Below are 25,599 nucleotides of genomic sequence, written 5' to 3'. Positions count from 1 at the left end.
ACCTTTCCATTGACATATAATAAGACCACATTCATAATCAATATAGTTTTCCTTTAAGAGTGACCTTTTTTAAAACGAATGGTAAACCTTTCTTTAGCGCTAAACCATCGCCAATGAACATTTTGGTGTCTACCATTTACCACAAGAAAGGATCACCAGTCGTTCTTAAGACGCTCCTAATTCGAAGAGCTTTATGGTCTGATGATGATGATCCACATCATATATTGCGCCATATTTTTGTTCAAGAACATTCATAGGCACAGGCTCATCCAATTAAGCTCATTACTATACACATCTGCTGGTCCGAACCTTAAGACGATGTGCTGTCCTGGTCCAACAAATTTTTCGACAATGACTTCTAATCTGCCCATTTTGACTTGGCGGGCATTTTCAATAGATTCAACGAAATCGTCCGCGAAGTGGATGCGACAATACGCTATTCCCTGTACTTCGCCGACATAATGGAAAACATAATTATCTTAAGTCATTACGCATGTAGTGAAAATCATTGTCAGTATCAATAAATATAATTTAATTGAACAAAGTGATTCATGTACGCGTGGTGACGATTTGCAGATGTAATTATTTAATAATTACACATTTAAAGTGACACGGCCGAAGAAGAGGAGAAAGGGAAAGATGGCGAAAAAAGGGAGGATATAAAGCATGAGAAGAAACTGAGGGTGAAAAAATCATGGAGAAGTAGAAGGGAAAAGAGAAGAAAGATAAGTTGTTTGAATATTGTTTTTGCCCTTGATCACTATTGAGAATACGCGCGAAATATGTTGCATTATGGTCTTTATTTATTTTTAGTTATTTATTCTCCACTCGTGGGCTGGATGGTTCTCTTCAGCTACAGGCTGTTTTTCTGAGGGGTCCAGTGTACACGTTTAAAAGAAAACAAACATAAAATATACAAAAAAATACATATATAAAAGAAAACATAAATCAATCCTGTACAAGGTACGGTACGACTACAAATTACAACTTATACAAATATTTGTATAAAAAAAATGTTTTGATCGATCGCATGCTTCTACCTATTCAAGTCTGAGGATTAACCTATATATTATGCCAACTCGGAAGTCATGCCCTCATATACCCCTTCTTCTTCCTCTTTTTATTACATTTGTTTGTGGGGTTTTTTAATTTTTTTTTTGTTTTTTTCCAACAATTTTGGATATCGAGCACAATTCCTTGCTGATCACATTCAGCGGCACCATTGTGACGTAGCCATTACCTTGCTATAATATATCAGAGCAATGTAATTGGCAGTTTATGTGCGCGCTAGCTGTAAAAGAAAGCCATCCACACTTTTAAATGGATAGTCCAGGCTGGAGGTATTTATATATCAATAAATTGAGTATACTTCACAGAGCAAAATGCTGAAAATTTGATCAAAATCGGATAACAAATAACGAACTTATTGAATTTTAAAGATTTGCATTATTCCGGTGAAACAGTTCTAGGCATGTCTTCATGAATATTCATTAGGTGGGCTGATGATGTCATATCCCCATTTGTTATTTTGTATTTTATTACATAAAATATGGTTTATTCAATTTTGTTCGACCAAGAACTAAAACAATTGGATTGACAAACTGATTAAGTGCATTAGTTACACTGCAAAAACTCCGGTGTTTATTTTTTACCGGCCCGGAATCTATATATTGTAACGAAATGAAAGGTTTATTTAATGTTCAGCACGGTTTCGTAACAGTGAAGAGCGTAGAATAATTTTCAATCCATGTATATAGTTGCATAGGGAAATTCAGTAATCGTTTGTAATTAATTATGTAAGTATTTTCTTTAAAATGTATATAAGCACTATTTGCTGATGAGAAATAACGATGTTTACAACTGTATGCTTATGTTAGATATGTATCTTTAATTGTTCTTCACTGTGCGGGGATAAATAGTAGTGATAATTACCATTGATGTTGTAAAAATTTATTTCATGACCCTAGCTGTTTTTAAAAGATGATTACATTTTACAGACTGACAATCTCCCTAGTAGATCGTTGAGCATAATCATGATAATCGAGCTCTATGCTCGATTATGAGCCATGCAATATGTTTGGCAGTATAAGAGGATTCTAAACGAAACTCTATTCAATTTTCATAGGAACCTGCTGCGACAGGATGAGCATGATTTCTCAGTAAAGTTATAAGAACAGAGTGCCTTGCTTCCTGCTTGTTGTTATTTTGTTGTATGGAGCTACAGTATGCATGGTCGAAAAGCAGAAGTACGAAAGTGTTGGAAGTACTGACTAGAAGAAGTGAGAGTACGGAAAATACTGACTTAACCGAAATACGGAAAATACTGACTTTACCGAGATACTGAAAATACTGACTTTACCGAGATACTGAAAATACTGAGAATACTGAAATGATTGAGTATACTGAAAGTAATGAGATGCCGAAATATTGAAATTACCGAGATACTGAATACTGGAATGACTGAGATAATGGAGATACGGAATGAAGGACATGTTGAAATCCATGAGATATAATCTAAGTTACTGAGAAGGAGCAAAGAGTCGGAGGTGAAGAAAACGGACTTTACACCAACTGGTTGTATATTGCAGCCGAAACGAACCAACTCGTCAGGAAAGAAAGTCGGTTCGGCTACAATATGTCCACTCCAGAAGTGGTAAACAACACCGGTTTTGGTATTAGTCTAACACCAGATAGGTGTTTATACAACACCAATTAGTATCAAAACAGCATCGGTTTGATTCCAAACTGGTGTTGTTTCAATACTTCTCTGGTGTGGACACGTATAGATTCCGAGCTGGTGTTAAATCAACACCGAAGTTTTTGCAGTGTATTTATCGCCACAACTTATTTCATCATAATGGAGACACATCATTTACACATGTTTGTAAAAATGAATCAATTGTGATTTCATGAAATAAGATAAGAAAATAAGATAAGAAAATAGAAAGTCGTGATATGACATCATCAGCACACCTAATGAATATTCATGACGATGTGCATATTACTGTTTTCACAAAATATTTTTGCTTTAAAATTCAACGACTTCATTATTTGTAGTCCGATTCTAAGTTGATGAAATTTTCAGCAATTTGTTTTGTGAATTTTACTTTATTTATTTCGATATAATCTTTTTTAGCCCGGACCATCCCTTTAAAGTTTCAAATACTTTTTATGCAATCCATCCAAATTTAAAATGGAATTCTTCCCTTCTACTTATAACTCAGGTAAAAATTGCCACAGAAAAAAAATTGTGACGTCACAGGGTGACAGATTCACAACATCATAACTCCTGTATTCATTGAAGAATTTTCATCAGATAGGCATAATAACCACTTTTTATCAATATGTCTCTCAATTGTCTCGTATATCATTACGACCAATGTAACGTCAATGTGAACTTCTCTTGATTGAAAGGCCTATTCGATAGTGCAAACTTTTAAATGATCTAGTCACGTGATCACTGAGATTTAATCTTGTCCTGATTCAAGCAATGACGTCATCTCGCCTGGGATGACCCGTCCATGTTTCTTAATGATAAGTGATATCCGCCTACTTTAAAACCGATATGTTTAATGTTTGTATTCGAACCGCGCCTTTTTTTCAATTCGATTGTTATCATGTATTTGCACTTGACGACGTCCAAGATTAGTCTGCAAATACAGACTCTAATTTGACACTCAAACAAATTATACCATGTCTAGACTGAAGAATAGACTACAAACTATGTCTGCGTCACGAAGTATGTAAACGCAGCAACATAATATAAGCGGATTTAGTATCATCACTTCGAGACTCTGTATTATGCACTATACGAAAACGAAGGGTCTGTTCTTGCAGACTAGTCTCAGATGACCATTGTCAACACAACTGACCAACGCATAATCCGATTACACCCTAAACGGTTCCTCATCAGTGGAAACAATCATTTAATGATTTTGAAGCATACGTGCGGGTTGACAAACTTTTTATCGGACCCAACTGCTGGAGCTGGACAAAAAGTCATTTTGTGCTACTTTTTTTTCGTGAATTTGAGAGTCAAGGTAAGATCTGCTCCTTTTTATGTTATTTGTTACTAAATGCATTGGGAACGCTTGAACGCTTTAGTCAGCGTGGGTGTGTGTGTGCGTGTGTGTGATTGAGTATTTTTTCAGACTTTTATAAAGCAGATATGATTATTTACGTCTGGGATCGACCTTTAACGTCACTAGATGAGAGACGTTTGGTGTTTGCTTGTTTGTTTTATTTGTCATCATGCATAACAAAAAAAATCATACACATATAGGAACTAATAAGCATAAACAAATATGTTTGAAGTGCAGAGTCCCTTAACTAACATCTTATGTAGTAATTGGTTTAAGCAAAACATTGCTCTAATTTAATAAAGAAGCATTCATTAAAAAAATTAAGATAAAACAAAAACTAAAATAATGCTCTTATAGCATATCAAGACAGAGATATCATTTGCATCTTTGATAAATTCAGAGACATTTTCATATACCTCAATTATGAAGAGTACTTTGTCGCCGTCTAAAGCAATTAGTTCTGACAGTCCCCTATAAATTAATCATTTATTCATTAAAACATGTTTGCACAGGAAATATTCATATATACAAGGTCTTGTTAAACATAAAAAGAGCATAAATACAATAGTGCCAGGAACGAATGATGAATCCAGATTATAAGCACCCTAACTGAAAAAATATCAGCACTTAAAGCACAAGTCCTCCCGAACAAAATTTTGATTTAAATAAAAAGAGAAAAATCCAACAAGCATAACACTGAAAATTTCATCAAAATCGGATGTAAAAGAAGAAAGCTATGACATTTTAAAGTTTTGCTTCATTTCACAAAACACATCCTGGTCGGTATGGAAATGAGGAGATTGATGACATTATCCACTCACTATTTCTGTTGTATTTTTATATGAAATATTCTCATCATTGTAAAGTGAAAAAAACTATTAATTCGTCCCTGATTATGTGAGGTTAGCATTGTTTAATATTATATGGTTCAGTCAAGTTGGTCCTAATTGTCAAATATGTAAAAAATGAAATATTGTATAATTCAAACAACAAAAACAAAATAAATTGTAAATAAAGGACATCATCGACTGTCTCATTTGCATGTTACTAAATTTTGCATATCACTTTGTGAAAAATAAGCAAAACTTTAAAATGTTATAACTTTCTTGTTTTACATCCGATTTTGTTGAAATTTTCAGCATTATGCTAGTTTGATTTTTCTCCATTTATTCAAATTAACAGTTTTCTGGGGTGGACTTGACCTTTAACAAGCACTTTTGAAAACTCGTGTACTCAATGTAGCCCTTGACTTACCACTTTAATTTTAGAGCGTTGTGCTTATTTACTCTCTGAAAATGAATGAATTTTTACTCCTTTTCAATCCCCCTTGGTAGTGAGGTCAATAATCACTCGAATTGGAGTGAACAAACGAACATTTCACACGAATGTAATTTTTTAAAAGGGTGAGATTCACCCAACAGCTAGCGTGAAATCCACTTTTAATGTAATGAATTTTTTTTTAATCATCAGATCATTTTCACTTGATAAATTATATCTCTCATTTCATCATGAGAATAGTGATAGGCTCGAGATAGAATTAGCGCCTACAGAACTAGAAACGAGCGCTTCATGAGTTTCATTATCATAACAATACACGTTCTTATGATGATAAATGTTTATTGAATTGATGAATATTAACTTTCCCCGAAAGGTCTATAACAATTTCATCCAGATCGATCAATCGAATAATGAGAATCTAATTGCAATACATACTAGAGATGAACAATAATGTTTACCAGTCACAATGATCATGATGGTAAGCAAATTATAGTCCTCTTCAAAACACTGAGGTTGATTGATATATGTTATCATTATTTTTCTACATAGTTATACACATTTAAAAATACTACTTTCTCTTTCCCCCCCCCCTCTTCCTTCAACCATTTTCAAGTTTTCAATCAATGACTTACTGCTGCTTATGATAACATGCGACCAAATTGTTATTACTTTATCATTGGTATTTAGACCTATATACACACTTAAAATGTTGGGCAAAAATCTACTATCCACTGTGTTGGGCCTTGTTGATTAATATATATATATATATATATATATATATATATATATATATATATATATATATATATATATATATATATATATATATATATATATATATATATGTGTGTGTGTGTGTGTGTGTGTGTGTGTGTGTTTGTGTGTGTGTGTGTGTGTATTCTTTGCAATTATTATCCAATTGAGCAAATTTATTACCCAATTTGGGCAGATTTTTACCAATAATTGTGTGGGCAGTATGTTGCCCATTGATGGTTAACAAATTTGGCCTTTTTTGCCCAACCTTTTTAAGAGTGCATATATTAGACCTGTGTAGTTAACATATTCTCATTACATTGTTGTTTTTGTTCTAACAAATTTATCTAAAATTATTCGGTTTCTAATTGAAATGTCCACCATCTATTAGGAGTTTTCGAACACTGCCCCAAATATAATTACTACATAAATTATTTTGAATAAAGTGTTTATTTCAACGGTAACCAAAATAATCTGTGTGTTTTACGCCTATAAGCTATACACTGAATACCAATCAACTTAGCAATTAATTGATAGGAGAGCTTAGTTACTAATTAACATGCTTTGTTAATGAAGCCCTATCGATAATCCCATAGAAAAACAAGTGCTTGTTGACAGACGAGGATTGGTATTTAGGGATTACGTAATATTACAAGGGTGTGTCAAAGTGTAATACTTTGATATCGTGTCATTCACAATAATCATCTTCATAATATGCTTATGTTATTTGCTGATAATCATTCTTTAGCACTCTCTGATTTTTAAGCAATTATACGCTCTAAAAAATGAAGTGCCAATTTAGCACTTACAGTGCTTGTATAGTGACTGCACTACGAGTGCTGATTTTCTAGTTCAAATTTAAACTGGAAAATGAGCACTCGTAGTGCAGTCACTATACAAGCACTGTAAGTGCTAAATTAGCACATCTTTTTTTACAGTGTATGATTCTATCCTATTTAAGAGAGGTTACGCGGGAGAATATAAAGGCTTATATGAGATTTTTTTCAGTAGATGTAAACAGATATTTTATCGTCATCATATTTCACGAGAGGTTACTCCTAAGAACATTAAAGCCCATAGGATTTTCTTCAGATAGATATAAAGATATCCATGATATTCTCTGTGACACGTAAGCATAATACACTAGTTTATTTTCAATTATTAAAAACTGTTCTGTTTAACCCTAGTAAGGTAGCTTTTGTTTAGGATACGGCATACTACGCGCATCAGTTATCAATTATGGTTATATTATTCGTTACATTCTTATTCATTGCTGGTATCATGGTAACAGGATAAGGGATTCCAATTTGCGTGTGTGTGTGTTTGTGTGTGTGTGTGTATATATACATATATATATATATATATATACATATATATGCACTCTTTAGTGTGTGTGTGTGTGTGTGTGTGTGTATACATACATATATATATATATATATATATATATATATATATATATATATATATATATATATATATATATATATATATATATACTAAACCTTTTGTGAGTAAAGTATATATATATATATATATATATATATATATATGTATACACACACACACACACACACACACTAAAGAGCACCATTGTACTCTTCGTTCATTTCTTTCACAACATATTTAAAGGTCAAGTCCGCCCCAGAAAATGTTCATTTGAATAAATAGAGAAAAATCAAACTAGCATAATGCTGAAAACTTCATCAAAAGCGGATGTAAAATAAGAAATTTATGGCATTTTAAAGTTTCCCCTTTTTTCACAAAACATTGATATGCACAAGTCAGTGTCATGCAAATGAACAAGTCCATCACTCACTATTTCTTTTGTTTTTTTATTGCTTGAATCATATACATTATTTATTTTTTTTACAGATTTGACTATAAGAACCAAGTTGATTGAACCATATATTATTAAATGATGCTAACTTCACATGTTCAAGAGGAATTAATCGTTGTATCACTTGTCAATTAGGTGAAAATTAGAATATTTCATATTTCATATAATTAAATACTAAAGAAATAGTGAGTGGAGGACATCATCAGTTTCCTCATTTGCATACCGACCAGGATGTGCATATAACTGTGAAATTAAGTGAAACTTTCAAATGTCATAACTTTCTTATTTTACATCCGATTTCGATGATATTTTCAGCATTATGCTTGTTGGATTTTTCTCTATTGTTCAGGTGAACTATTTGTTGGAGTGGACTTGTCCTTTTAGTAAAAAGAGTAGCTAAAGCTGTACATGTATAATTTCTAACATTCATATATAAATAGGCCAAAATCTATTCTTAAATAAATGTGGACTTTAAAACTCACAACTTCAATATTAAGCGCCATTGATCATATATACTGCGAATTACTTACTTTAATTCAAATTCAAACAAATAGTTCACTTGAACAAATAGAGAAAAATCCAACAAGCATATTGCTGAAAATGTCATCGAAATCGGATGTAAAATAAGAATGTTAAGACATTTTAAAGTTTCGCTTAATTTCACAAAAAAGTTATATGCACATCCTGGTCGGTATGCAAATGAGGGGACTGATGACATCACTCACTCAATATTTATTTTGTATTTTATTATATGAATTATGAATTATTCTAATTTTCTCCCCATTGTCCTGTGAGACAAAGTTTTATTCCTCCATGAACTTGTGGTATTACCATTGTTATAACATCTTATGGTTCAGGCAAGTTGGTCCTTAATGTTAAATTGGTAAAATTTAAATATTGTATAATTCAAACAATAAAAACAAAAGAAATAGTGAGTGATGGACATCACCGTCTCTCTAATTTGCACGTCACTGAGTTGTGCATATAACTTTTTTTTGAAAAATAAGCGAAAATGTAAAATGTCATAACTTTCTTATTATGTTAGTATTACGTGGTTACTGACATCTAAATTATGTGTTTTCAAGACTTAGCAACGTGAATAGACAATGAGCAAACAATGTATGCATACACTGCAAAAACTCCGTTGTTGATTTAACACCAGCCCGGAATCTATAATATATGTCCACACCAGAGAATTGAAACAACACCAGTTTGGAATCAAACCGATGCTGTATTAATTCTAGTTGGTGTTGTATAAACACATGTAAACTGGTGTTAGACCACAAACGAAACTGGTGTTGTTTAACACTTCTCTGGTGTGGACATATATAGATTCCGGGCTGGTGTTAAATCAACACCAGAGTTTTTGCAGCGTACATACGAGGAATATGTGTAGTCCTACCACATTAATTCAGTTTGAAAAAAAGAACTTCTAACGATTTGAATAGTGAACTGGTAAGCATTAAATGTATTTGGTTTTTATGCCCATATTATAGAAATACGATAAGCAAATTGCATTATAACGTATAATGTTAATTTCCCAATGAATTTAATCGTTCTTTAGTATTTGGTAACGAGCCTGATGTTTTATCATTTTTTTCGTAGAACCATAAACGACTGATTTGACATTGAAGTTACGTTAATGATTAACTATATAGTTGCTCATCTAACTAGCCCCTATAATGACGTCATTCTTATTCATGCCTGATCCATTTAGACCACCATGAAGAACAACACCGCAGTAACGTTAATAAATTGTTATAATAGTGTTAACAAGATCTCCCTTGCTTTGACAAAAGGAATAGGGTGACGCATTAACCAAATTCGAGTTATTGATGCGCTTATATATTACAAATCTATTCCTTCTAATCTCCCAGGCTAAATTTCATGTCAAAATTAGGCTCTGATCCTACTTCGTACATGGCATTAGTACACTTTGCTCTTTTAATAATAATAATAATAATATAGGGTATTTATATTGCGCGCATATCCACCTTGTTAGGTGCTCAAGGCGCTCCTATTACCCGGCTAAGCTATAGGCGTTCACAGCGCACACAGCTTTTAAAGCGGATACGAACCTGGAGCCTTTTAATCGCACCACCTCTAGTCCTCAAATACTCACATATGGTCAGGTTCCTAACCCATAATGCAATATTCGGAGAGTATAGTCTTGTAATATATGCACACTAGAACAATAGCACACGAATTCAATACTTAGTATATTTAAACCGCAGTAAAAATTATAATAAGGAGACAAAAAAATACTTTCTTAAAATATATATATAACTTAGTTTAGATTATAAAGTTATAGACTTATTTATTCTCGGAATTATAAATATTTACCTAAAACGGCAAATTTCAATACTAGCTATTTATGACACACAATCAATGAGAAACTACTTTAATTTGTAACTTGCTTCCTTCTGCCAAAGTAAGGCAGAAGAGTTCTAAATGCTCGAATAATTCTGGGACATTATGTGTACGTCCCTCTATTTCGGAACGATGTTCACTCTATTAATTTCTTTTTCCTTTACTTTTGCAGATCTAATTCAACATGGTGGCTGGTTGCGGTCCCAAGATTGCCAAATTATTCCTCTTCATATTGAACTTCTGTGTATGGGTAAGTATCCTAAAACTATAACACAATTCTCTGAAATTTGCGATTTTATTCTACTGTCATTTGTCAGACATGCAAGAGTGTATATGATATTTGTTTTAGGGGACCTTGTCAATAACATATGCTTACTTATGTCTGGGACTATTATTGAACGAGGGGAGGGGTGTATCCAGGATTTTCCAAAAAGGGAGGGGAGCACATTTTCCCTAGGAAAATTGAATAACCAAAAAAGAAAAGGGTCTCACTAAAAAATTAAGGTCATTTTGTCCCACGTAAAATTTGACAAGCCAAAAAAAGAAGTCACCAATTAAGGTCCTTACTTGTATATGAGCGATATATTCCCATTGAAATATTTCCTGTGACTCTCAAGGGGTAGAGGGGGGTGGGAGTACACTTGTGTATGAACGACATATTTACATTAAAAATATTGGCGCTATGACTTTCAAGGTGGGGGGCACGGGCCGGATGTGCCCCCCCCCCCTGGATCCGCCACTTTGAGGGGTATTTTTGCAGATCGTTGTATATAGCAATCATATACGACTGGGTGCTATTTACAACGATTGGGACCAAACTTTAACGTCACTATCTGAACGACTTGATCAGGTCTCGAACATTTGTTTACCAGGCGAACATAATCAACGTCGTGTTCGTTATTTTGTTGTTTATTTCACTTCTGTGTATCATTCATATATGAATATACACACTCTGATTTGAGTTAGTCTCACCTAAGATTTTTTATATGAAACATTGTATTACAGGCAGCAGGTATTGTACTGATCGGAATCGGATCATGGATAACCGCCCGGCAACAAGACTACACGGATCTCTTCTCTGAGGACACGATATTGATCGTTACAGGGGTAACGATAGGGGTAGGGTGCTTCATCTTTCTCGTCGGCTTCTGTGGATGTTGTGGGGCTCTAAAAGAAGGAACGTTCTTATTAAAACTGGTAAGATATTACCATGACAACGGTATAATATACTACTACTAATAATGATGATAATAATATAAATAACAATAATAATAATGATAATAATAACAATAATAACAAAAATGATTAATAATAATAATGGTAATAATAATGATAATAATAAAAATAATAATAATAACAATAAAAGTAGAATACTACTAAAGATATAAAATGCTTAATTATCACCTAATACAAAAATGTTTCCAAAACCTGCATTTCGTTCGTTCAAAAATATGTCCTGTGTTAGTTCTGTGTGGTACCCATCTTGACCACACAGCATGCTACAGGAATGTCAGTTATCCCAGGGTTACCACAATAATGATATGGAAATTCTATTTCCGAGATTTGAGTATACTATGTCATGATTACAATGATTTAAGCCATTTCGGGGGCCATATATTGTTTTTTGAACAATACCCGGCCTCCCAAAATTATTCTTACCCGGCTGGATCCGCGCCTGGATGATGATGGTGATGATGATGATGATGATGATGGTGACGGTGATGAATGATGATGATGATGATGGTGATGATGATGATGATGGTGATGATGATGATGATGATGATGATGATAGTGATGATGATGTTTAGGATGATGATGACGATGATGATGATGTTGATGATGATGATTATGATGATGATGGTAATGAAGATGATTTAATGTTGATGGTAATGATGAATATGACAATATTGATGGTAACGACGATGATGACGACGACAATGATAAAGAATTTACATTTTCTTGATTTGATGATGATGATGATGTTGATGATGGTGATGATGGTGTTGATGATGATGATGACGGTGATGATGATGATGATGATGTTGTTGATGATGATGTTGATGATGATGATGATGTTGATGATGATAAAGATGGTGATGATGATGATGATGATTATGATGATAATGGTAATGAAGATGATTAAATGTTTATGGTAATGATGCATAAGAATATATTGATGGTAACGACGATGATGACGACGATAATGATAAAGAAATTACATTTTCTTGATTTGATGATGATGATGATGGTGATGATGATGTTGATGATGATGATGATGATTATGCTGATGATGATGATGATGATAAAGATGGTGATGATGATGAATATGACAATATTGATGGTAACGACGATGATGACGACGATAATGATAAAGAAATTAAAAGAAAGAGAAAAAGAAAAAGAAATTTTCGTGATTTAAAAATATCCTATCATGATTATAGTGAGTTTAGCCGTACACTTTTTTATATATATACTTTCGCTCTAAACCTCTGTGATATTAATCAAGTTATTGACTGCTAATGCTCTTGCAGTCCTATAAATATATCATTCAGTCAAGTATGGACTATGCCATTCAACTTCGCTACGCCTTGAAATTAGAAAACATTACATCGTTTTATATTTTGTACTTTTCAATTGTGAGGTATTCAGTATCTGCTTATTAATAAATGATTATCATTATGATTCTCTTGATAGTATTTCTTCTTCATGGTTCTAATCATTATTCTGGAGATTACCGCCGGTGTCCTAGCATTTGTCTTCGATGATGAGGTAAGGAGGATACCAGATGAGAAAAGACGGGTGACTGATGCAAAGAGATCGAGAGAGAGAGAGAGAAAGAGAGAGAAAGAAAGAGGGGGAGATAGAGAAGGGGGAATGTGATATGTATATGTATTACCCTTTTTACACACGCTGAAATTTCCTTAACCCCGTACTATAGGTGGGGCTAAATTGCCATTTAGCCCCACCTTTAGTACGGGGTTAAGCTTAGCCCACTTTCCTTTTACACAGCATTTTTGCAAAGTGGGCTAACCCCACCTTTAGTACGGGATTATTTGGCCCTGCAAAAAAGCAGGGTTATCCCAGCAATTGCGGTGCTAAGAGCGATATGAGCCAGACTGGTTTGGGCGATTCGCCGTTTTTTTGCCGTTTTTTCTCCCTTTTTTCTCCCTTTTTCCCCACGGGAAACGGCTAGAAAAGGGCTAGAAAACGGCTAAAAAACGGCGACAAAAAAAGTGTACCGACTATGGAAAGCTAACTGTATGCAACAATGATTTTCATCAGAATAAAATAGCGAATACCTCCATTCGGGAAAACGGCTACAAAACGGCGAATAAAGGGCGAGTACTTCCCTCGTGGAAAACGGCTACAAAACGGCTAATAAATGGCGAATACCTTCCTTGTGGAAAACGGCTAATAAAGTGCGAATACCTCTCTTGTGGAAAACGGCTACAAAATGGCTGATAAAGGGCGAATATCTCCCTTGCGGAAAACGGCTGTTATAAGGGTGAATACCTCCCTCGGGAAAAAAGCCTTCAAAACTGCTAATAAATGGCGAAAGGCACAAAAGTAATAATAAATAAGACTAAACAAGTCAAATTGGCAAATTGCCTTACGGTTTACTTACATTTAAATGATGAATACGTATGCATATTTTTTTTTTTCTTCTCCCAAACTCAACCAAAATCACATTCCATCCTACAAGGGCTTGTCTCCCAATGTAGGTAGGATTTAAAGGCGTCTTGTCTCCGGGAAAGATCGAGACTTCACTGACGTTGATGTTCACATCAACTGGACAGACGTATCCCCATACTCCGGTACGGGTGTAGGATTGGAGCTGTGATTTTCCCCATTTCTTTCTCTGTCATCTACATCCTAGGTTTTTACTTGCATACTAGTCGGCCTATATATATTTTCAGTAAAAGCCCTAGTTTTAAATTGTGAGACACACCTACTCGACTTTAAATCCTAGTAGATTATTTAAAAAAAAGACATAGAAAAGAAAAAGAAAAAAAGAAAGGAAAAAGAAATAAATATTTGAATTTTACTTTATTCATTTAATTTTTGTTTTTCAAAGAAAACTGATGGCGAATGAAGAATGAAGAATGATGGCGAAAATAGTCAAATTTGACTGGTTGCCAAATAAAAATAAGAACCCCCCCCCCCCAGCAAATAATGTTGTACCACACAAGCGGGTGAGTGTACAATTGTGACAACTTGGAATAACATGTACGGTAATATATGGTGGTGAATATACCGAACAATTTCCATTTTTTTCAGTCATATCAAACCTTTCTTAAACTTCATCAAACTTCCACCATAAAGTAATGACAATACTAAATATTAAGATTTTAAAATGACTGAAATCAATCGGCCCATATCTGAAAAAAAAAACTTCTCAGCTTCCGATTGCGCCCCTCTTCGCATGTGAAATGATTTGTCACTTGTGGTTTGATACCAAACATGTGTTTCTGCTGTCATAAGAGAATTAACAAAATCTGTAATTAACTAATTTTCACCATTTGTTTGTTATTTTTAGAAAATAGATACTTCATAAATATGATTTTGTTTTCATCATTTTTTCTTTTGGAAAGATGTTGCAGTATACATGTACTGTACTGTACTGTATTTTTTCTATCTTCTTGGGCTTGTTAAAATCGTTCGCTTTTTCGGAGCGGGGATGGCCGCACCCTTTCGAGAAAGCCAGGATAGCTTTTCTCGAAAGGGTGGGTTGAGCGAGGGGAATCAAATAAACACACCTTCTCGGGACAACCGGGGGAGCTTTTCACGAAAGGCTGTGTTTAACAGTTTTCTGAGCCAGTCGTTTCTACGAGAATTATTCATCAAATAATAACAACAACATAATGCTATTGGTAGAAGTGCACTAATATGGGGGAGGGGGGACTTGGGGCGCTTCCCCTTAAAATGACGACTAAAAAAAGGAAAGAAAAGAAAGGAGAGAAAGGTGAAATTCATCATTTTCTAAATACCTTTATGTCAAAATCTACTTTACAAAATTTGATCTTTTTAAAATGAAAATATCGATTTTTTTAAAGGCTTTCTCGCTCACAACGTTTAGTATATTAGCATTTGCATAGAAGTGTGACGAAACATATCAGTGGCGTAATGAGCCAAAGATTTTGAAGGGGCTAAATATGGCATATCGGGCAAATTTTTTTTTTTTAAGTTGTGAGCGAGCAAACATTAAGACTTTTTTATCTTAACGTTTGATGTAAACGAGAAGGCACCCGTAGCACTTCATACCATTTGAAAACTTAGATGCTGTAATGATATTTTCGTTAGATAATCTATTTATCAATAAATATCACATCAGCTACATCGGCACTCTTCATGAAGCCAATTAGGCGCCGATTGATACATGTTTGTAACAAGTAAATTGTCATTGATTCGTCAAGTATGTTTTTTTTTTGTCAGAAGCCTTGAAGATTAAGCGATGCTTGAGTTTTATCATATGACCATGATCAAGGAATTGAATACATGGTAACTAATGTAAGGGAACTTAGATGCTGCATAAAGGAGTTAGGAAATTGTCTCCTCAAAAATTCTGTTAATTTAAAAATTCAGTAATGGAACAGGTATACATGTATTGTTTAATTGCTCTTACTTTGTTTAAGTGTTCACTTGCGTGCATGTCACCTGTAAGCTATATGCACAAGCTCTCTTGGAGAAGACATGCACGCAACTACCGGGGCAATTAGCGTCTGCAATTAAAAGCACAATACATAAAGATGGCTAGAGAGGAACCTATATATATACTGGCTTTCAATTACTTATCAGTACATATAAAAGTTAATGATTTTGTTGTAATCGTTGTTCTTATCGTCATTATCATTAATAATATAAGTTTTACTTGAGAAATTGTTGTTCTACTCGTGCCATACTTATTCTAATTCATATGTTATTGTATTATTACAGAAGGATAATATGAACTTTATTGCTTTAATTCATACAGTCCTGACAAAGATCTTCTTACAGATCAAAAGCTTGACCAAGAGAAGCAAAATAACTTACAACGGCCTCATGGTCAACTTTTCTTTCAAAACATTATGCAACACACGCCTTACTACCCATTCGCCCTTTTGTCTCCATTTTCTCGCCCTTTTGTCTCCGTTTATTAGCCGTTTTCTCTCCGTATCTTCACTCCTCTAACAGGATCCTTGTCCCTAGCATTCGCCGTTTTCTCGCCCTTTTCTCTCCGTTTTATGCAACACACGTCTTACTACCCATTTGCCCTTTTGTCTCCGTTTTCTAGCCCTTTTCTCTCCGTTTATTAGCCGTTTTCTCTCAGTATCTTCACTCCTCTAACAGGATCCTTGTCCTTAACATTCGCCGTTTTCTCGCCATTTTCATGGGGAAATCAATAGCTCCGCTTATATTGAACAATGATGGCACTCCATAATAATTCAATGTTTACATAGGATACCTAATGTAGCCGTTTTTTGGCCGTTTTTTCTCCAAAAATTCTCCCTTTCTTCGCCCTTTTCTAGCCGTTTTCAAAACGGCGAAAAAACTGCAACTTTGAATTTCCCATAGGTTATAACACACAAAACGGCGAAAAAAGGGCGAAAAAACTGCAGTGGCTCACATATAGTACGGGGTTAAGATCGCTAGTGTAAAACGAAAGTGGGCTAAGCTTAACCCCGTACTATAGGTGGGGCTAAATGGCAATTTTAGCGTGTGTAAAAAGGTACGAGTGAATGAGCTACCACTAGTCCGGGGTTAGCGAGTTTCGTGTGTGAAAAGCAAGCATTCCTTATCCGGGGTTAGCAATAACAATTTGGAATGTGTGAAAAGGAAAACAAAATAGTACGGGGTTAAGGATAGTACGGGGTTAGCGATAGTCCGGGGCTAAGAAAATCCTGTGTAAAAAGGGTATATGTAAACATAATACATATAAAAATAGAGAGAAAACAATGTCAGGCGTAGCTCAATCAAAGTTCCCCAGAGCTACCCTCCCTTTTTGAAATTTTGGTGAGGCCGAAAACTGTTTTTCTGCCTGGAATCGGACCCGAGCCCCAAGCTTTGGACGCCTGTACAATTCGCGACAGAGACATTTCTTCGGCCTCACATAGATAGATAGATAGTATAGATAGATAGATACATAGAAAGATAGGATAGATATATAGATAGATATAGATAGATAGATAGATAGTATAGATAGATAGAAAGATAGATAGATAGTATAGATATATAGATAGATAGATTAGATAGATAGAAAGATAGATAGATAGATATATAGATAGATAGATAGATAGATAGATAGATAGATAGATAGATAGATAGATAGATAGATAGATAGATAGATAGATAGATAGATAGATAGATAGATAGATAGATAGAAAGAAAGATAGATAGATAGATAGAAAAGGAGGAGAGAAGGAAATATAGATAGAAAGAGACAAGGGGAGTGAAAGGATTTGTGTGTGAGAGAGGGTGAGACCATATCAGAGATGTTTCTCATTTTCAATGTCAAAGACATGCTCAATATCAACTCATGTTTAGCTCGTTTAAATTTAATTTTCCCTTTTAATTTCGTAACAAATATTTGGCTCTAATTCAACTCAAGAAATTATAGGCATAAGTAGCCCCTTTATACCGTTCTGAGTAAAAGAAAATCGCGTTTGTCTATTTTGTCTACAATGATTTTTGTTTGTCCTTGTTGTATTGGACAGCTTGAAGAAAGTATGATTGAAGGAATGACATACACCATTAACAACACCTACCCAACAACTGATGCGTCCAAAGAATCCATCGATGGCGTCCAAAATGGTGTAAGTATGACTATATTCTAATTTTGTCAATGGAATATATATGTTTCCCCTTGATAATCCAGGTTACAATTAAATCATGCAGAATAATAACTCCAAAAGATCAAGATCAATGTTAAGTTCCGGTTCAAGTTCATATAAATTGATGCAGTCACAGTTAATTCGATTTACTTTATTTAATTTCCTCTTCGAAATTAATTTACAAATAGATATCCAGTTTTCAGGTTAATACTAATAGTGGTGGGGACGTGAAAAGCACAAATTAGCGGCTTGAGGTATGCAGAGTAAAAATTTGTAAATAGACATAACAAATAATAAGCTTGACACAAAAGAGGGAAAGAAATATCTCAATGATAGTTTTTGAAAATAAGAATCGAATCTTTATGTTCCTAATGTAATCCAGAATTCAATTGGTATATAACCACAGTCGATCTGGGTTAATTTTAAATTTATGCAATTTTGAACTGGTTTATTCCACACTCTAAAAACGATGGTGTTAAAACTGACACCAGTTGGTGTTAATAGAGGACCACACGACGTGTTGAAATTATACACCCTACAGATCGAACATAACACCAAAGAATGTAATGTAACTACCAGATGTGTTGTAATTACACCTGTAGGTGTGTTAAACTAACACTGTCGATTTAACACCGGTGTAAAATAACTGGTGTGGTCCTTTATGTACACCAGTTAACACCTCAGTTTTTGCTGTGCACATTATGTTTAAACGCAGTAAATACCGGTGATTCAGCACCCATATCATTAGAACTAAACAATATTTTCTGAATTAGTACACTCAATAGGTCATGGTTCCCAATGCATAAAAGTTACTATTATGGTAATTTTGTTACCATCGATGGGGAACTACCATGACAAAAATGCTCAGTAGCCAATCAAAATCAAGGATTCCATGCAATCAACAATTGATTGGCAAATGTACAATCAAAGTTTAGTCAACGAGCATGGATCACCTCTTTACATGGTGACGACGAAGGGGGCGGGATGGGTGGGGTTGGGGCGTATACACATGGTCATGCTTATTTTGTATTTACCAACATAATTATTGTCTAAGTCTCGGATTGTTCAATCCACTTCAGTGGTCAGTGGCCCACAATGAATTTGTTGTAATAACCGTTTGTTCCCAATTAAAGCCATTATTTGGTTTTATTATCTTCTATTTTCATTTTTTGGTATGTTCATTTTGTAACGATAATTATGTCGCTTTGTTTCGTGTGAACGGAAATGAATAAATAAATAGATTATCATATATTTCCCAAACTTTTTGCCTTTTGCTTTTTCTCTTCTAGTTCGATTGCTGTGGAGCCATGGGATACGCTGACTACGCCAACTCACAGAACTTTGCTAATAATCTAGCTGTTCCCGAATCCTGTTGTATCGATGGCGCATCAGTTGCCCAATGTCAGGCCGGTACGAAGGGAAATCCTACTAATCCAGAACTAGTCTACAGTCAGGTAAGATAATGTTCTGAAATTAAATTATTGAACTAAGATATCAACGGTAGCAATGATGGTACTAATAGTTACATTTATAGCGCTTAATACTTTCTTTCTTGCTACACTTATTTAATCCGGTCATGAGATCCTGGCACGCCCGCACACAATTATGTGCACTATATCCACGACCTGGAGATCTCGCAGTCCAACAAGTGCTCCAAGACTATGTTGCTATGAATCAATACATTATCAATTTATCAGGTTGTGTCTGAAGCTATTTTTTTTCAATTATCTGTTATTTACAAGATAATTTCTGGTTCTTTTTTCAGGGATGCGTTGCCGCTTCCGTCGATACAATCCAGGATAACTACTTGATCATCGGGGCTGTTTGCCTTGCTCTTCTTGTTTTTGAAGTAAGTTACACTCGGGCTGGTCGATATATAAAATTTGATGTTATTCGCCAGCCAAATTTTGCCGATAACACGATGTATAGCCGAGTCTAAAATTCCATCACACATATACGTTCATTATAAGCTGCAACTCCGTGAGAGCAGGGAATTATATATATATATATATATATATATATATATATATATATATATATATATATATATATATACATATATAATTGTAAGGGGGCCCTCAGCACAACGAGTAGTGCAGATACTCATAAAAAAGGAAACCTGAGAGCTACGTCTCACTCGTCGTTATTTCTGTCTTCCAAGTATATATATATATATATATATATATATACATGTATAAAATATATACATAAATACATACAAAACACTTAACAATATGTTTGATTGATGTTATTTCATTTCCAGTATTTTCAATTATCCAATTATATCAACAGATTCTAACTCTATGGTTTACTTGCTGTGTCATTAGTGGAACAGACAATCAAGTTGAACCATTTTAGGATATATAAATTCCCAGGGAATCCCAACTCCCAAGGCAAGATATTATATCAAGATTTAAAATCGTGGCTTGTTCATCATGCAGTTTGCATTCATGGTTTGCAGTGCTCCTTCATGTCATTTTCATTGAATTAAAGTGTCGTAATGAATTCCATCAATAAAAAAGTTGATGTGAATATAAAGACAAAAGTCAAACAAACGCTACACTAAAGATTGCATCAAAATCGGTTGTAAAATAACTAAAGAAAGGATTGAAATTTTTTAAGATTGCGCATATTTTTCACAAGACGCACAGCACATTGATTTTCAAAATAATAAGAGAGGTACTGATGGCATTCAGTCACTATTTATTTTCTATTATATTGCATGATTTATAGAATAGTATCTCAGTTTTTGCATATATGACAATAAGGAGGCTCTTCATCAAATCGCAATAGGATACAAAATTGGGTAAACTTAATCGATTACATTTCGTAATTCCGGAGATTCGTTATTCCGAAGGTTCGTTTTTCCGAAGGTTCGTAATTCCGAAACACGTAAATTGCCTATAACTCGATGTTCGTTAATCCGAAAACGAAAAAGGGGTCGTTAATCCGAACATTTGTGGCGTTATTCCGAAGGTTCGTCAGTCCGAAAACGAAATAGTATAGTTCGTTATTTCGAAGGATCGATAATCCAAAAACGAATTAAGGTTCATTGTTCCGAAGGATCGTTAATGAGGTTCGTATAATTCCGAAGGCTTGTTAGTCCGAATACGAAATAAGGTTCATTGTTCCGAAGGATCGTTTTCGGACTAACGAACCTTCGGAAGTACGAATCTTATTTCGTTTCAGACTGACGAACCTTCGGAATTACGAACCTTATTTCGTTTTCTGGCTGACGATCGATCGAACCTTCGAAATTACGAACCTTCGGAATATTCGAACCTTCGGAATAACGAAGCGTCGGAATTACGAATGTATGCGACTTAATCCCCCATCCAAGATAATTCAGGGGTGACATTACTGCCTTGCTATCACTACATATATCTGTTTATTTATTTTTTCTTTTTTATCGCTTGAAACTTACCAGTCCAGAGTATAGCGGCCCTACATCATTTGCAAAGCTAGTAAACTGAATCATATGTTGTGGCAACTATACTTCATTAATATTCACGTCACCCTTTCCCTCCTTTCTCTCCCCTTTCTTTATTTTCTCTCCACTCTCACAGATCTTGACCATGGTATTTACCTGTTGTGTCATTAGCGGCATTGATAATGGAGAATATGCATAAACATTGAGCGAATGAGGCATGTTGAGTATTAATCTTTCATTTTTTAATTTTTCATTTTTAAAGACATAGTTTCATTTCATAATCATACTTTAAAAGTATTTATATCTGTTTTGGGCATGCAGTGAACCAAACGATATGGGTTTTTTTCACTCCAAAAACGTAATATGCTTTTAACACTGCATTTCCTTTGTAATGATAAATAATAATAATAATACATATGATTTATATAGCGTGTTATCCATTTTGATTAAATGGTCAAGGCGCTTAAGGGAGCAAAACATAAAAGTAAAGAGAACTTTAATAGAGAAGTACAAGAAAGAGTAAATTACAATAACCCTTAATAAATTAATTGATTAAATTAACGCATACGATTTAACCCCGGACTATTCTTAAACCACTATTTTTTTCACACTGTCTTTCTTAACCCCATACTATTTAAAAGCCGGGGTTAACGAACTTTCGCAAAGCTCATGAATATTGATGATTTTACCACACAGAGCGTGAGTAACGTGCAATTTTTGTGGTCATGCAGTGCAGAGCATTGCATTTTTAGCAATCATCGATCCAAGAGCCCTTCCGGAGGCTCCCATTTTTAAGACCAAGATTTAGTTCAAGAGCCCCCTTTTTCGACTTTGACGTTGAACATAGGTATCATGTTATAATTCGAGTAGCCCCCCCCCCCCTGGTGTCAACCAAATCGGTAGAGTCTATCCATGGATTGATTTTGACCATTTTTATTGGTTGGACTTAGCTATATTCATCAACGCATTGGATAATTTGATCAACCCTTTTTAAGAGTGTTCTTTTCTAGTCACATCTGATTAGAACACAGTCATTTCTAGGAAAATGACAAAAATACGACCCAGGCATATAAACTGCAACCGGCTAATAAATTATTTTTGAGGTTATATCTACGATTGCGCGGGCAATTGTGCTATTCACTCATCGCATAAATACAGCCATGCAGTATATTCAAACACTGTCATAGCCCACATAAGCACGCTACTTTGTGATTTTTTAATACCATAATAGCGCATAAAACACATTTAGAATAACGATTCTGAATATATTCAGGGTAAAAAGTTATTTGTGATTTATTTTGCTTGATGAACAGGCACTCTAGTTCATCGGTCGCAGATGCTCTCATGTAAGAGAACCGTAATTGTAGACCGTTTTTATAACTTGACAATATATTCAGAAAGATAAAATCGTGTGAATCACTACTCTTTCCTTTTGTATAAAATGTTTGTTTAAAGAGAAATTATATATAATTATTCATTTAAAGTCCAAGACGATCCGTCTAAAGACTAATTTGATTTGCGTAAACAAAGAGAAATGAACGAGTATGATGCTGACAATTTCATAAATATTGTCGTTTAACTAATTTTCACAAAACAGTTGCGTATAAGAGAATTAATGGATTATTTTGTATTTATAAAATGAGAAATATGTCATATTTTGAAGTTCACTCAAAGTTTAGTACGCACATTTTAAATTATTTTCACTTATCACTGCATTCAATCAAAGGCCTCTTGGTTATAAGTCATTGATCAACTACTCTTCAAAATTTGAAATAATGCACGTGTTATATAATAAAATAAAACGACATTATACACTGTTAGTGTGTGATACCATCTGATCTGTTATTTTTACAGTGACTCGGTGTATGCAAGAACTGTTGTGAAATTTATAGAACAATGTGTCATATTTTTCTTAGACTACATTCAGTTTGAAAATAAAAATCATGATTATGTTAATTTTTTTTGTTTATACCATATTCAACTTGCTGTGAAGATGACACTGCATGACCTGTATTCATGACTTCATTGGGTGATTTCAAGTTTAGTGTTGACCTTTTGGTGTTGGTGTTGGGTCAGTTTTTACATGAGTATAACACCAAATACAGAAGGAAGATGCTCCTGAAAAGTCGCTCACTGGTTGTTGAGATGTCAATAATGTGATCTGGATCAGTTTTACAAACTCAGAATAAGTTTTGGAGCTAGGGGAAGCGATCTAAATTACAACATTAACACCAACGCCGACACCAGACTTGAAATCAACCATTCTCATGTTATAATTTTTTATTATTTGAAACGAAAATATTATTTCATGAATATATTCTTTCCTTTCTCGTTCTCTATTCCCTCCCTGTGCAGATACTGGCCATGTGGATCACATGTTGTGTAATTAGCGCCATCAACGAATATGAATATAAATGAGCAAGTGGGCGTGTCTTCAAACTTGGATCCACCAATCACGGAGCTGTACAGATCCTCTCAGGGAAAATGAAGTACTAACTCTATTAACTCTGAACAAAAATGATAAAATTAACAAAAGGATCAACAATAATCTTTGAAAGAATTAACCCTTCCCTTTAAAAAGACACAGAAACCCCCTGCCTGAGATGAGACCAAACTCCCCTTTCCCCCTTTTTTTGTTCATGACATTAATTATCGGAATATACGTGATTGGACGTATATATACTTTTTTACATTTGTAAATATATCAGTATTCATATTGTTAAAATAAAATGTTTTCTTATCGTTGGTTCCTCAACATTTAGCCAAATATTTTATTGATCGTGGCCATTTTGAAAGAAAACTATATCATATCAGACCTAAAAAAATCATTGTAAATGTATCATCACATATTGTAATTCATGAATTAACTTTTGATGAGTTACTAAAAAAAAATACTGTTTGATTTATTTATGTGATTTTAGGGCCAACATTGGGGTTGATATCCACGTCACAAGCAAAAGATACAGCAATACAGATTTAAGCACAAGGAAAATACATGCATATGTATCAATTGGCCCTTTTGTTTTAAAGAATTCATTTAGTGAGTGGATTTGCCGTTCTGTGTAAACCTGACAGTTAAAGACCCCCTCCCTCCCTCGAGATTGTTTTGCAGAATTTCAAGGAATGACTATGTGACATGTATTGCATCTTTTTGTAATGAAACAATCAAATATAGTGAAATAATAATTGTATTGATTACTTTTTGTGTTTTTTTTTAAATTGCTTGAATTTGAAAGAAGTACAAATTTTCGAATTTCATTAGAGAGAGAGAGGGGAACAAAACGGTTAGATGGACGTGAAAGTGAGGGAACGGTAAAAGAAGAGAGAAAGGGGGGGGGGGAGGGAGGGAGAAAAGGAGAGAGAGAGGGGGTGAGGCGAGTCAGAGTGAAATTGGCAGAGCGGGAGAATTAGGCAGGACATTTTTAAAAAGTAGAGGCGTTGCGTTGGGGGCATTAGCGAGTCTTTCATTTCATTTAATTTCTTGTTTTTTGCAGCATTTTTCATAACAAAATCTGGACAAGAAAGTAAATATCTAGCATTTAATATCAAGATAATGAACAAATAATTTTGTATATTCATTTCCAAGACACTCGTCACATTTATTAAGTAAAATTACAGCGTGAGAGTACTGGAAAATTAGGGTTTAGCAGAAGTGAAAGGGGAAATGAGAGCAGAGATAGAAAAGAAATGCGAGAAAGGAAAGAGAGAGAAAAGAGGGGGTGGGCTCGAGGTATAGGAAGAAGAAAGAGGGCTTGGAGCTGGGGGGGGGGGGGAGAAGGGAGAGGGGGTGTTGGCAAGAAATTAGCATTAAAAATAGAGAAAAATATATTCCATCCCCCCAAAAAAAAAATGGTCCAAGACGAGGAGAACAAAAAGAAAGAGAAAAAGAAGGATTTAAAGCGAAAAGGGGTAAAATATGACACTTTTTGTTGAATATCATGCAAAAACCTTTTACAAAATGAGATGCTAATTTCACTGAAAAGTCAAAACAGTTTGTTTGCTCGCATCTCCCCCCCCCCCCAATATATGCCATTGTGTGCC

At 34.4% G+C, this 25,599-nt stretch overlaps 1 protein-coding gene across 2 annotated transcripts; it reads left to right on the top strand.

Annotated features, from left to right (window-relative positions):
* The first annotated feature begins 2,337 nt into the window (after positions 1-2,337).
* On the top strand, positions 2,338-24,749 carry LOC129268812 (CD151 antigen-like). 2 transcript variants are annotated; one of them, XM_064104668.1, is made up of 9 exons: positions 2,338-4,040; positions 10,493-10,570; positions 11,326-11,517; positions 13,015-13,089; positions 18,012-18,110; positions 19,418-19,582; positions 19,894-19,977; positions 21,695-21,773; positions 23,914-24,749. In XM_064104668.1, the coding sequence occupies exons 2-8, from the start codon at positions 10,505-10,507 to the stop codon at positions 21,755-21,757; spliced, it is 744 nt and encodes a 247-aa protein (XP_063960738.1). In that variant the 5' UTR covers positions 2,338-4,040; positions 10,493-10,504; the 3' UTR covers positions 21,758-21,773; positions 23,914-24,749. The 2 variants fall into 2 exon arrangements, with proteins under 2 accessions (XP_063960738.1, XP_063960739.1); XM_064104669.1 differs by lacking the exon at positions 21,695-21,773 and having other exon boundaries at positions 3,760-4,040.
* The last annotated feature ends 850 nt before the right edge of the window (positions 24,750-25,599 follow it).

This window comes from Lytechinus pictus, chromosome 9 (assembly GCF_037042905.1).
Source record: "Lytechinus pictus isolate F3 Inbred chromosome 9, Lp3.0, whole genome shotgun sequence".
NCBI lineage: Eukaryota > Metazoa > Echinodermata > Echinoidea > Temnopleuroida > Toxopneustidae > Lytechinus > Lytechinus pictus.
Note: the sequence above shows the minus strand (reverse complement) of the source record. Positions and strands in the feature narration are given on the sequence as shown.

What these genes read in the sequence shown, in the direction of transcription:
- LOC129268812 (XM_064104668.1), top strand. Translation starts at nt 10,505, where the DNA reads ATGGTGGCTGGTTGCGGTCCCAAGATTGCCAAATTATTCCTCTTCATA. An exon ending in GAACGTTCTTATTAAAACTG is followed by an intron (nt 11,518 to 13,014) that starts GTAAGATATTAC and finishes TTCTCTTGATAG; the next exon opens with TATTTCTTCTTCATGGTTCT. An exon ending in CATTTGTCTTCGATGATGAG is followed by an intron (nt 13,090 to 18,011) that starts GTAAGGAGGATA and finishes TGTATTGGACAG; the next exon opens with CTTGAAGAAAGTATGATTGA.